The sequence below is a fragment of the Macrotis lagotis genome, chromosome 1, assembly GCF_037893015.1.
Source record: "Macrotis lagotis isolate mMagLag1 chromosome 1, bilby.v1.9.chrom.fasta, whole genome shotgun sequence".
In the NCBI taxonomy this organism is placed as follows: domain Eukaryota; kingdom Metazoa; phylum Chordata; class Mammalia; order Peramelemorphia; family Peramelidae; genus Macrotis; species Macrotis lagotis.
Window position 1 is genome coordinate 682,806,061 of NC_133658.1, and position 13,106 is coordinate 682,819,166.

The 13,106-nt window shown below is 32.7% G+C and overlaps 1 protein-coding gene across 1 annotated transcript in view; it reads left to right on the forward strand.

Annotated features, from left to right (window-relative positions):
* TTN (titin) overlaps positions 1-13,106 on the forward strand; it is a 408,614-nt gene that overhangs the window by 232,668 nt on the left and 162,840 nt on the right. The window contains exons 122-135 of the mRNA XM_074212758.1: positions 2,471-2,554; positions 2,734-2,814; positions 2,941-3,024; positions 3,205-3,300; positions 3,586-3,684; positions 5,986-6,096; positions 8,912-8,992; positions 9,296-9,379; positions 9,589-9,672; positions 9,818-9,898; positions 10,175-10,258; positions 10,484-10,567; positions 11,566-11,649; positions 12,437-12,658. Coding sequence (XP_074068859.1) covers positions 2,471-2,554; positions 2,734-2,814; positions 2,941-3,024; positions 3,205-3,300; positions 3,586-3,684; positions 5,986-6,096; positions 8,912-8,992; positions 9,296-9,379; positions 9,589-9,672; positions 9,818-9,898; positions 10,175-10,258; positions 10,484-10,567; positions 11,566-11,649; positions 12,437-12,658 — 1,359 coding nt within the window. The remainder of the gene's footprint in view (positions 1-2,470; positions 2,555-2,733; positions 2,815-2,940; positions 3,025-3,204; positions 3,301-3,585; positions 3,685-5,985; positions 6,097-8,911; positions 8,993-9,295; positions 9,380-9,588; positions 9,673-9,817; positions 9,899-10,174; positions 10,259-10,483; positions 10,568-11,565; positions 11,650-12,436; positions 12,659-13,106) is intronic.

The window sequence follows — 13,106 nt, forward strand, 5'->3', positions numbered from 1 at the left end:
GTGGTGTGTCTGATTTTTTTCCTTCTTCATTTCATACTTCTTATGTTCATTTTATTGTTAGTTTTTTTTGGCTATTGTCTGTTCATCTCCTATCATCTTTAAAATTCCTGAAGTACATCTCAAATTTCTTATTTAAAAGGGGAAACACAAAACAGCTTCTCTTAATATAGCCTCTTGCTTAGAGAAGAAATATTTTAAGAAATATATCATATCACTGGAAATGCCAACTGCTACACAGAATATACTCATAGGGAAACATTGCAACTTCATTAACAGGTCTTCTGAAAAGGATTTACAATGATAGACATGTCCTCTAAAAACTGAAATTTAATAAATTTTTACTTAAGCTGAATAATGGACAAGTGTCAGTAACCATTATTAATACTCCTAAATATTATTTCATATAGACAATAATGTCAATGCATACTTGTTTAAATATGAGAAAAGTTTCAGAAGTAAAAAAGATAGAATTTGGCACATGACCTCATGTTAGGGACTTGGAATGAGAGCCAGGAAACAGAAAAGAAATGACAAATATAAGTGACTGAAAAAGGATAGTAATGCATTCACCGGCATGAAAAAAATGTGAGTGTAGGCAGGTTTTAGAGAAAAACTTATGAGTTCTCTTTTTTGGACATGTTGAATTTAAGATGTCATGAAGATGCAGGGATTAGAAAACAGGGAAGAGGCTGAAAATGGAGAGATGAATTGAGGGGGTCATCCAGTTAGAGATAAAAATTTGTGTAATGATAGTGGATAAGATTATAAAAAAGAGAAAGATGGAAGAAAGTGGAGTCCAGAGTTGGGGGAAGGGGGGAAGATGAAGAAGAATTCATGAAGGAACCCCAAAAAAGGGTGATGAGAAAAGTTGGAAAACGCAGGAGAACCAGAATAGCTCTTTTCCATGAAAACCAAGGCAGAAGAGAGCAACAATAAAGAGGGAACCATCTTTCATAAGAGGGTAAGAGAAAGGTAAGAGAATGAGAACAAAGAAGAGGCCCTTGGAAATAACTATTCATTAATCTTGATGAAAGTAATTTCCATAGAGCGTTTGAGAAAATAATTCTTCAGGTAGCTGAAGATAAGGCTGGAACCAGTGAGTGTAATTGGCTCTTTATAGATTGTTAGCAGGGAAGCAGGGAAGAAGAATTAAGAATTAAGAATGATAGCCTGAGAGAACCAAAGGGAAGGTCCTTAGGATAGGGAAAACTTGAGAATCTTTGTAGTTGGAGAAAGCATGAGGTGTTTAGAAGGGAGAATTTAAGAAGCTGTGAGGGAAAGAGGAACACAAAGAACAATGTGCAATAAAGTCATGAAGGAGACAAAAAAATAGAGTCACACACAAGTAGATGATTAGCCTTGGAAAGGAGGACTATCATTCATACAGCCAGAAAGCAAGGGGGAAAAAAAAGATGGAAAAAGACATAGAAAGATGTTAGGATGGGGAAGAAAGGAAATGAAAAACTCATTCTGATGACTTTAGTCTAAATTATCTAGACCTATAATTGTTATCATCAGAAACTTTTTCAATGTGACTGAAAAAGGTTTTATAAAGCCTTCAGAAAGTCTTCTTTATAATCATGAAACACATTGGCTACTGATTATAACATATGTGTTTATATCTATAGCTATATCTAAATATAGAGTTACAGACAGACATACATACATATGTGAATGTGAATTTTATAGACATGTAAACACACATACATATATATGTATACATATGGATATATATATACACATTCATACATATATATGTATATAAGATAGGTTTAGTACTGAAGAGGACCATAGAAGTCACTAAATCCAACTGTGCCATTTTTATATAGAGAAAAAGCATAGAGAAATTCAGTGATTTGTCCAAGTATTCAGTTATAAAATGTCTCAGACAAGATTTACATACATACACACACACACACAAGCACACATTCTCTCCCTATCTCTCTCTCTCTCTCTCTCTCTCTCTCTCTCTCTCTCTCTCTCTCTCTCTCTCTGTCTCTGTCTCTCTGTCTCTCCTCTCTGTCTCTGTCTCTGTCTGTCTCTGTCTCTGTCTCTCTCTCTCTCTCTCTCTCTCTCTCTCTCTCTCTCACACACACACACACACACACACACACACACACACACACAAACAAACAAAACACACACATCAATTCCTATAACATCCTTTTTGAATTGCCTAAACATCTTTAAAATTCTATATATAAACCAATGATTCATCATTTGGCTTTCCTCATTGTTTTGGTCAGAGCATGGAAAACAGAATATGGCATTAACGAACTCCATTAAGACTGTTTGTTCCTATGTCAATCATCAATCAACAATTATTTTTTAAATTTCTACTGTATGTGAGGCACTAGGAATACAAATGCAAAAATGAAATAGCTCCTACCTTTCAGCAGCTTATATTATATTAACTGTTTGTGAAAACTGGGCCTTAGTTTAAATACTATTTTATCAAATCCTTTTGCAGTACCAGAACCACCTAAAAAACGAGTTCCTGAAGAAGAAATTCCTGCTCCTGTTGTTAAAAGAGAGGAAGTCCCTCCAGCTAAAGGTATAGTTAGTGAAATCTTTGACATTTCTTTTACATTTCTTGGGTTTTTTTTTTCTCTGTTAATTGAGTTATACCCCTTTGTCGTTTTTCCTTACTTTTTGTTGCAAAATGAGTGCATATTGAATATGTTGCGAAATGCCATATATGTAAAAATTCTGAAAAACAAATATCTTCTTAAGTTCCTGAGGTGCATAAGAGAGTGGTCACAGAGGAAAAAGTAACCATCATTACTCAAAGAGAAGAGTCTCCACCTGTACCAGGTACTCTTTTAAAAAAAAAATTCCCTTTTTTATAGTCACCAAAAAGTCATCACTGTCAATGAATTCATCAATTTGCATCATCTTTTGTCATTATGAGAATTTTTAAATTAAATACTATCTTTTAAGAACCTGAAATACCAAGGAAAAAGAAGGTTCCTGAAGAAAGGAGACCTGTTCCTCCTAAAAGAGAGGAAGCACCACCAGCCAAAGGTACACGATCTTTTTCTTAAACTTTTCAGAAAATCTGCCTTCCTACTATCTAAGGGTTGATTTGTTTATGTTGTAGCACAAATACACATTGAATGTTGATTCTGTTGTGGACTGATCTGTTTTTGTCATCCATTGTTGATATGAGTTTTAAATTCTAAAACTTGTATAATGTCTTTAAAGTACCCCCGGTCCTTAAGAAGGCAGTAACGGAAGAGAAGGTTCAAGTGATCGTACCTGTTCCTAAGAAAGAAAAGGCAGTTGCACCACCCAAAGGTATGCTTAGAATTTGGACAAAATCTTTAAGTCTAAGTGCGCAAACTTTTCCTTTTCTGACTAATCTTTTACTGTTGATATTTGCAACTCTTATAAATGTGTGACATCCAGATGTGTGTATATTAATCTTTGTGGTGTACTGTGTAATTTATTTGTTTTTATATTTTGTGGAATTATTGTCCCTGAGCAAATCTTATGAAAATATTAGAAAAGCTTTAAATTGTACCGTTCTAAGTTATCAAACTTCAAGTTTAATGTGTGTATGTGTGTGTGTGTTTTTAAGTTGCTGGGTCTCTAAGAAAACTATTACAGAAGAGAAAAGATTTTTTGCAGAAGAAAAAGTCTCAGTGGCAGTTCCCCACAGAGTGGAAGTCACTCGCCATGAAGGTATATGGGGGGGGGGGGGGGAGTGAAGAGAAGAGGGGGAAGGTTTATTTATGGGGGGAATAGTTTATTTATGTATATGTTTGTGTTGTGCAAAATAGCCTCTTTTTTTCTTTCATGAATGGGTGGGTTTTTGTTTTACATTTGATATACATAGTCTGATTTTTACTACTATCTTATGGTTTTTTACACCAAAATGATTTCCCAATAAAGGCATCCTCACAATAAAGCCTTCTTTGTAACAAGGTAAAAAATCATGAAAACCCTTGACATGTTTGTAAATATTTAATTGACTCTCAGAACAAGAAAAAAATTAGAATCCCCAACACGCTTTCTGGTTTAATCTGCATCAGTTACATTTTCTTCATGCTTTCACAATTCTAGATAATCAACAAAACAATAAGTCAAATCCTGCTTTGTACCATTGACAAATTCCAAGAAATAGAGTGACAGTAAACTCTCTGAATTGATAAGGGCTGATTCCAGCATATCTCTAAAAATTCCAATTGGCAAAAACACCATATCTGACCATATATGAAACATTTCACATTCAAAAGTCCCTACCTCTTTATTAAGAGAAAGAAACCATACTTTTTATCTGAGATAATAATGATCATTTCAACTCATGTTAATGTTGTTTTTGTTTATGTCATTAAAATTGTGCATGTTCTATTTGTCCTACTTCAATTTATCTTGAATCACTTCATACAAGTTTCTTTGATATTTTTATATTCATCATTTCCTATGGCACAATAATTATTAAATTAAATTCCTGTACCATAATTTATTCAATTTTTCCTCAGTTAAATGTACCTCTACTTTGTCACCCCTATTTTTTCCTACAACAAAAAAGTACTTCTATGAATATTTTATTATCTACAAGACCTTTCCATCACTGATCTCCATGGGGATTCTGTCTTCATGTTATTCTACCATGGGTCAAAATCAAAAATTAGATTATAGACCAAAAGATTTTAAAAGTTTTATGACTTTTCTCACATTATTCCAAATTGTTTTCCAGAATGGTCTAAATAATTGAGAGCTCTTCCAATAGTTTATGTTTTTGTCTTCTGACAACCCCTTCAACATTACTTGTTTTCATGTTTTATCAGATTTTGCAATGTGATGTATGTGATGTGAAATCTAGTTGTTTTGTGTTTCATTATTTATGACGTTGAGAATTCTTTCAATGATAATTGACATCTTGCCATTGTTCTTTTATTTGTTCATTTCTTTTGACCACTCATGTGTTAGGGAATGACATTTAATATATCTTGTCTACTTTGACTGGAGATATTTATTTCTGCATTCTGTAGTCTCTCTTTCTTATTCTAGTTGCATAGATTTCCTTCTTGCAAAATTTTTTATTTGTATGAAATGAGCATATTTCATCAAATCTTCCATTTGATATTCGTGTTGAAATATATCTACATGTAGCAGAGTTCTTGAAACAAGCTCTATCTGTCTCCATTAATCCTCCATCATTTGCAAGAGTGAAATGTGGGCAAGGATCAAAGTAGAAATGGGAAACAATTATTTTGTCCAGTGATCATGATGAGCACATTTTATGCTCTCAACTCATATTTCTTCCCTACTAGGGTAGGGTGGTATCTATATATTCAATCATTCCCTTGTAGAAATAATTTTCAGCAGATAAATAGGTATAAACCTTAAAGCCCTGCTCTCAACTCAGATTAATTGCATGTGGGCACAATATGACTCACAAGCTCTTTAGTTTACATTACTGCTTGTCTGTGGCCAAAAATGTTTTTTGATGAAGACGTATGTGTGTTTGCCACAACACAAGTACCTAGATGGATGAATTTTTCAGATAAAAAAACTGTAACAAAGTAATGATTTTGAGCAGAATTTTTTCTCTTTTTAAAAAATTAGAACCCTGAACAGAAAATTTAATTCTTTCTGAAAGTAAATGAATGTGTAATTTTCTGTGTTAAATAAAAATAATTATTTTTATCACAGAAGGAATATTTTCAAAAAATCATGCCTTAGTTCTAAATATGTTGTTTTGTACAAATTATTGAATTTCTTTGCTGCTGATTTCTTGATCCATCTAATCTGTAGAAAAGATGTAAGAGAAAGCAGCATTACTCTAAAGTGATGTTAGATCCTAATTCACAGGACAGTTCTTTAAAATATGATGACTTTAGACTTCAAAGAAGGTACCTTGATCTCTCAGATAAGAATTTAACAGACTCAGTTATGATTCTTTAGTAAACACATTTATAAAATAACAATATTTTGTAGAAAATTATATTACAATTCAATCTTGTTTTTAAATATCAGCAGAGGAAGAATGGGGTTATGAAGAAGAAGAAGAGACAGTATCCGTTTCTGTTTATAGAGAAGAGGAAAGAGAGGAGGAGGAAGAACAAGTGGAGGTTACATCATATGAAGGTATGAAAACTACTTCCAAGACTACAGGCATCTGGACTCTTAAAAAAACACCCAACAACTGTGGTTTGGATATCAGATTAAAAAACAACAACTTTCAATCATCAAGAAGTACATGGGTAGCATTTGTGTATAGTATATATATGTCTTTTTGTCAGCCCAAATTATTGTGGTTTCTACATGTCAAATTTCATGTCGTGACATCTGTCATTTGGTAGACCAAATCCTTGATTCATTTGTATTCTTTTACTAATCTATGAAATAAGATGGCAGTAGTGTTTATTTATAGAATACTACACTCTTACTATGTGGGAAAGAACAAAGAAGATACTAACCACATCTTCCAAAATGATCAGATTAACTCTGCCTTTTTTTTTTTTTTTGCAAGTACCGAATCTCTTTCCTTTGACTTTAAGGATAGGACAAAATTCTTTAACAGATGATGCCTAAAACTTAAACAGCCTTATCTACCTGTCTGAAATATTCACAGTTAACAACAAATACTAAAGCAGCATATCATATAATCTTAATTTCACTTACAGGATCAAGTCCAGATTTATTTTCTTTTAAATATGAAGCACTTAGATTATTTAATTTAAAATATTTTGAAGGAAAAGTTGAAATTGAATGAATGGTCAGATTTTCTCTTATTCAAATTTAATAACAAATCAATTCAGTTACATTTAAACAAATCAGTAATAATTTTGTAATATTTTAAGGATCCCAATTAAATTAAATTTGGGAGGAAATAGTAGGTTGGTTACATAATAAAAAAAACTCACTAATACAACTGTCTCCCTTGTATAAAAATGAGGAGACCTTTATTTTAAAATGTCCTTGAGCCTATCCATTGTATTTATATGTGATTTTTTTAATTCAATAGTAGCTTTCCTTATATATTCTACTTTTGAATTTAAAAAAAATTGCTACTAACAAGAAATGGTTCCATGAAAGGAATTTCTTCCCCTACTCTGCTTGCACAATACCAGTATGTGTAGAAGGGTGAGAATGTTACTGAAGTAACTTACCTCTTGCATGGATGTCCAACCTTTTTAGCCCTTCTGGGTCACATTACCCAACAAAAACTTGTCAAGGGCCAGATATAGAATTCTTTGATGTTGATAATAATTAAAACCTAACTAGAGAGAACATAGAAAAGGGACAAAAAGGGTCTTCTCTTCTGCAAGAATAAGAGTCATGGGGTGGCTAGGTGGCGCAGTGGATAGAGCACCAGCCCTGGAGTCCAGGAGTACCTGAATTCAAATCTGGCATCAGACACTTAATAATTACCTGGCTGTGTGGCCTTGGGCAAGGTACTTAACCCCATTGCCTAGCAAAAACTAAAAAAAAAATAAGAGTCATAATTATCCCCAAAGTAAAGTGTAAAATTAATAACCATGGTTCCAAACCTTAAAGTGTTATGTAAATGCTAGCTATTTTTTCATGGCTGAATATTTTTAGTAAACCCAAAAGATCATTATTGTATGACTAAAGTTTTTCACTTCTACCAAAAAAGAGAGGACTTCTAATTTGCTCCCAGTACAAAGGCAAAAACTTTTTTAAAATGGGCATCAATATTTTGAGATTAGCTTTTGTCTTTCACTTTGCAAATAGAATAAGAATTGTTCATTCCCATCATATCTGTCCCTACAGAACAAAGAAATCTATTGCTCTCAGGAGCCATGGACTAGACTTTTAAAAAATAGCTAAAGGAAATCTGATATAATAAAGGGGGCCCTGACCTTTCAATCAGAAAGTCTAAATTTAAACCCTATATGATAGTGTGCAAATCACTTAACTTTATCCTCTCTTACTTAAGGAAAATAGTTTCCCCTACTTGTGAAATGGCAACAATAATACTTATGTTTCCCATCTTAGAGAGCAGTTGAAAGAAAATCTCCTCGTTAGATCATGGAGATAAGGAATATTACAAATCTTGAATGCCTATTATTAGCATTATCTACAATCTTCAGGCTTCTATTCTAGTAATGTCTTTAGCAAAATGAATGACACACTGGCAAATGTTTAATAACTGACTTTCTGGGGAAAAATATGAATATGTGGGTATATGTGCTTGTGTGTGCATATATGTGTGTGTGTGTGTGTACAAAAATCACTTTTAAGTTTCATTTAAATTATTTATATTTTCTCCATAACTTTCTTAAGTTTAGAGAATCAAAAAATGAATTGAGCCCTGATTTGTATAGTCATTGCCAAATTTTGGGGTGTAAATGCTCACACTGAAAATTTAACACTCATATAAGCCATTGAAGCTGATACAAAATTTGTAATTAGCAGTTATGACATTGGACTTCATTTTGCCTATAAGCATGCTGAGGACTTTTAAGTTACCCCTTGAGGTTTAATTTTCTATGTAGACAGTTATTTCTTCTTTTTTTCCCCAAACATTCCAGATTCATATTTTCCTACAACAATAATATTCTTCACCTTTCCCTACTTTTTTGTTTGTTCCCTTGTGCAATGCACCTTCTAGTTCACTCTAAATGTTATTATCTCTGTGATTTATGTGTAAATTAGGTTTATGAAAAAAGACTTTGCTTTTAAGTTTATGTGTGAATTAATTTTAGGGAAAAGACTTTACTACCTTATAAAACCATATTCTTCCCCTTAAGTCATTTTTCTTTGAACATTTTTTGGCATAAGTAATCAGAGACTTGGCTTGTGTTAATAGACTCCAACACCAGTTTCTCTGATCTTTTGCTATTTCTATTATATGATGAAAGTAATACATATTAACAACTAAGATTAAACATATGAGGTGCTATAATTTATCCTTCTTCAAATCCTATCTTTAAAGTGATTGAAGAGCCAGAAGAATATGTCGTGGAAGAAAAGCTACATATTATTTCTAAAAAGGTGGAAATGGAACCTGCTGAAGGTACATCCCCTCTTAAATTAATTCTACCTTTCAATGTACTTGTCTTGGATTTCAATGGTGTCAGTGTTTTCTGTATTGTATATGTGCTGTAAATTTTAGTTCTTAACTAAGATGGCTAAGTTTATTTTGTTTTGTTGTAAACAAAACTTGGAGATTTTCACAAATGTGTGTGTACATACATCCATATACATATACATATATATATACTTGTGTGTATATATATATATATATATATATATATACATATTTGTGTGGTGTGTGTGTGTGTGTGTGTGTACACATATATATTATAATGTTTTTAAGTGCCTGAGATGCCTCGGAGAGTGGTCCAGAAACAAAAAGTACCGGCTGCTGTTCCTCCAAAAGAGGAGGCTCCTGCTGTAAAAGGTATAATCCCCTACAAAAGATGCAGATTCTTTGGACACATTTGATTAAAATTTTGTCGATACAGAGATGTCTATTTGTTCCCCTAAATGTTGTATAATGTTTATCTGTGTAATAATTGTAGTAAGTTGGTCCTAATTTTTAAAATGAAATAAAGGCCCTCTGTATCAATTTCATGTAAATCAGTATTCTTCAAACTACTCTTTCCAAAGTTCCTGAAGCACCAAAGAAAACTGTCCCTGAGAAGAAAGTTCCTGTGCCAGTTCCTAAAAAAGAAAAAGCCCCACCTGCAAAAGGTATTGTGGTCTAATCTTGAAAAATGTCTGTCATTTGTTGTCTATAGTAGGACGTGGCTTTCTAATTTCCTTGAAATTAAGAAGAAACATTATGTGTCTGCTTAACATGCTTTCAATTTGACACAATTGCCTAATATCTTTAAAGTGCCAGAAGTACCAAAGAAACCAGTACCAGAAAAACGTGCCCCTCCAGCTCCTAAGATAGAAGAACCTCCTCCCACTAAAGGTAAATGAAATTAGATTGTCCTCCTAAATCTGCACAATGGGTCTTGTCTTTTATTTCTCATGTTTCTGTCATTTGGGTCAAATTTCTTAAGTATGTGTAGGTGTTTGTGTTTGTAAATATGTTTATGAATTTCAATGGTGTATAATTGTCTTGTCTTTGAATGGACATTACGTCATTATAGTGTTTGTGTTGCAGATCAGTGCAATTTCTGGCTAATTGATATAAAATTCCACTCCAGGTTATCTATTTCCCTAATCCTAAAAATTATCTTTTAAGTGACTGAGACGCGTATGCAAATTACCCAAGAAGAAAAAATTCAAGTTGCTGTAACTAAAAAAGAGGAGCCTCCAAGAGCCAGAGGTACATCATCCATCTCTAAAAAAGCACAAAAAACTTTTTCTTTCTTTACTCTCTTACCAAATATCACTAATGACCCTTGAAATACTAGCACTTACCAGTTTACAAGCTAGAGCAATGAAAATGGCAAATCTTTTTTATGCTTCTATATTTATTATGTGGATGCTTTTTTTCCTATTGTGGGTTGAATGGAAAACAACTCTTTAAAAGTGACTATTATTTTTAAAGTGCCTAAAGAGCCCCAGAGAGCTGAGCCTGAAGAAAAAATACCCAAACTCAAACCTAAAAAAGTGGAGGCCCCAGCAGTCAAAGGTACAATTGTTCCTTTAGAAATCAAAATAAACTTCTATATATCGAAAATCAAGCAAATTCAGATAATTCCAGCCTATTCAAGGAAAGATTATGTAGTCATTCATGTACATATATGTGAATCTATGAGTACATTGTATCATAACATATATATTCAAAAGCATGCATTATTAATACATCAGCATAAATTGCCTATTTTTCATCAGAAGTACCAGCACATTGCATTTTATGTTAGTAACTTTCAAATTTAGACCATTCCTTTGGAAAAACAAAAACATGCAAATCTAGATGTAAATTCTTAATTATGAGTTCCCAAAGATTTCTGATATGTAGAAGTTCATGTGTTTTCTTTAAAAGGCAATCCCCTTAAAATAGATGAAAACTTTTTTTTTGTCTTGAAATTATTTTAATCTGAAGTGTTTTGTGTCATATGTCTGTCTAATTTACTTATTGGCTTAAATACTTGTTTTCCATGGTGTCTTTTTATAACATTTAATTCCTATGATATTTTTAATAATTCAGATTTTAATACAAAGTTAACTTGATCAAAAAAGTAGTAGTTAAACAAAAGAAACTTTTTCTTGTTTTATGAGGACCAAATCTTTAATATGAATTAGATCAATCTACTTCTGATACTTTATTTCAATTTTTCTGTGTCATTTAGATTCCTCTTAACACCCTTTTACAAATGTTACCTAATGTACACAAAATTATGTCTCTTTTCCTTAAAGTATCTGAAGAAGATAGGAAATGTATTTATTTGCAGTTATAAAGATTCTGTCCATTAACTGGATTTACTAACTCAGTTAAATTGAATGTTTGTCTCTTGTAAGTGGGGTATGAAATTAGGACATGCCTTCTTGCCACTCTTGATTTTTCTTACCACTTATATAAAATTTTAAATGAGGATCATCATGTGATTCTTTACCCTTGACTTTTGCATACAGCATATACCTACTTTAAAGCATACAATTGAATGTTCATTATTGCTCTTTTTAAAGTGGCAGAAGCCCAAAAGAAGATTGTTCATGAGGAAAAGGTCACTGTTGCTGTTCCAAAACGAGTAGTACCGCCTCCCGCTAAAGGTATATTTGCCCCTAAATTAAATATTGAAAACAAAAATGAAATTGAATTTCTCTAGACTGCTAGTAGCCCTCCTACTGTATCAACTACTCATTGACTTAAGTCGGGTGGGTACTAGAAAATATTGTTCATATCTTGAATTTCATCATAAGCTCTATTGGAAATACAGAACTATGTTATTGAACATCAAAGAATAACTGAAGTCTCCATTTCCAAAATCATGAGACAATGAATGGTAGTAAAAGCTTTGGGGATGACTTTGGAATTTTAAATCAAGTATAATATGTATATATCAATATAATTATATATTTCAGAGATGTCCTGGTATAGGCAGTGGTGTCAAAATTAAACAATTGCTTATTGATTTAAGATCCACAAATTAACATTATCTGCATCATATTATGTTTTTATTCATTTTATTAAACATTTTCCAAACATTTTAAATTGATTCCACTGTACTTTGGAATTTTGGATGCTGCTTGCTTGCCTTGACCTTGACATCTCTTGACTATAGAGAACAGAGATCTGGCCTTGAAGCCAGAAAAACCCAGGTTCAAGTCCCATCTGTGACATATACTGACTATGTGATCCTGAGGAAATCAGCTAAACTTCAGTCGGATATATCTAAAGTTACAGAGAAGATTCTGACCAGATTAGTATAGAGGAAGTTTTCACAATTCAGAGTTTTTCAACATTAGTAAAATCAAAAATTTCATCCCTATATTTTCTCTTTGTATAGCATTTTATAAAATGTTCATTGAGTAAAATGTCTACTGTTGTCCATCTCAGCTGAAGAAGAATGGACTTACACTCAAAAAGAAGAAAGAGTGTCTGTCTCGGTGCAAGAGGAGGTCTCGGTGCAAGAGGAGGAGTATGAGGAATATGACAAATATGAATATGGAGAATATGAAGAGTACGAGCCAACAAAAGAATATGACGAATATGATGAATATGAGTATGAGCACCGTGAGGTTGTTCATGAGGAGCATGAAGAATACATTTCAGTCACAGGTATGATTGAAACAATTAGTCAGTCTTGTTCCATAGCTGGAAAAATTGGAGAAGGCAATGGATAACCAGTTCTTAAGGTTATTACAGAAAAGGTTCTTTCAATGCACAGGAAGCTGAAGTCAACTCAAATATTTTGCCTTCATTCCTGATACTATTCTTGTTCCATCTGAATTCTGAATTCAGGGTACTTTAAGGATAGGGACTACTTGGTCCTATATATGTAATATATGGTTAATGAATATTTTTTGGTGGGGGAGGGGGGAGAATTAGTAATAAGCATTTATTTAGCACCTACTATTAAAATTAGATATGTAACTCTCAGAGAATTTCATTTTCCATTATTCTTGGGTGAAAAAATTTAGTCTGGAAAGGAAAATTCATAGAAGATATTGGATCATCATCTCTCAAGTTCAGATCCTTCCTCTTGCACATGTTTCTGTTCCAGCAT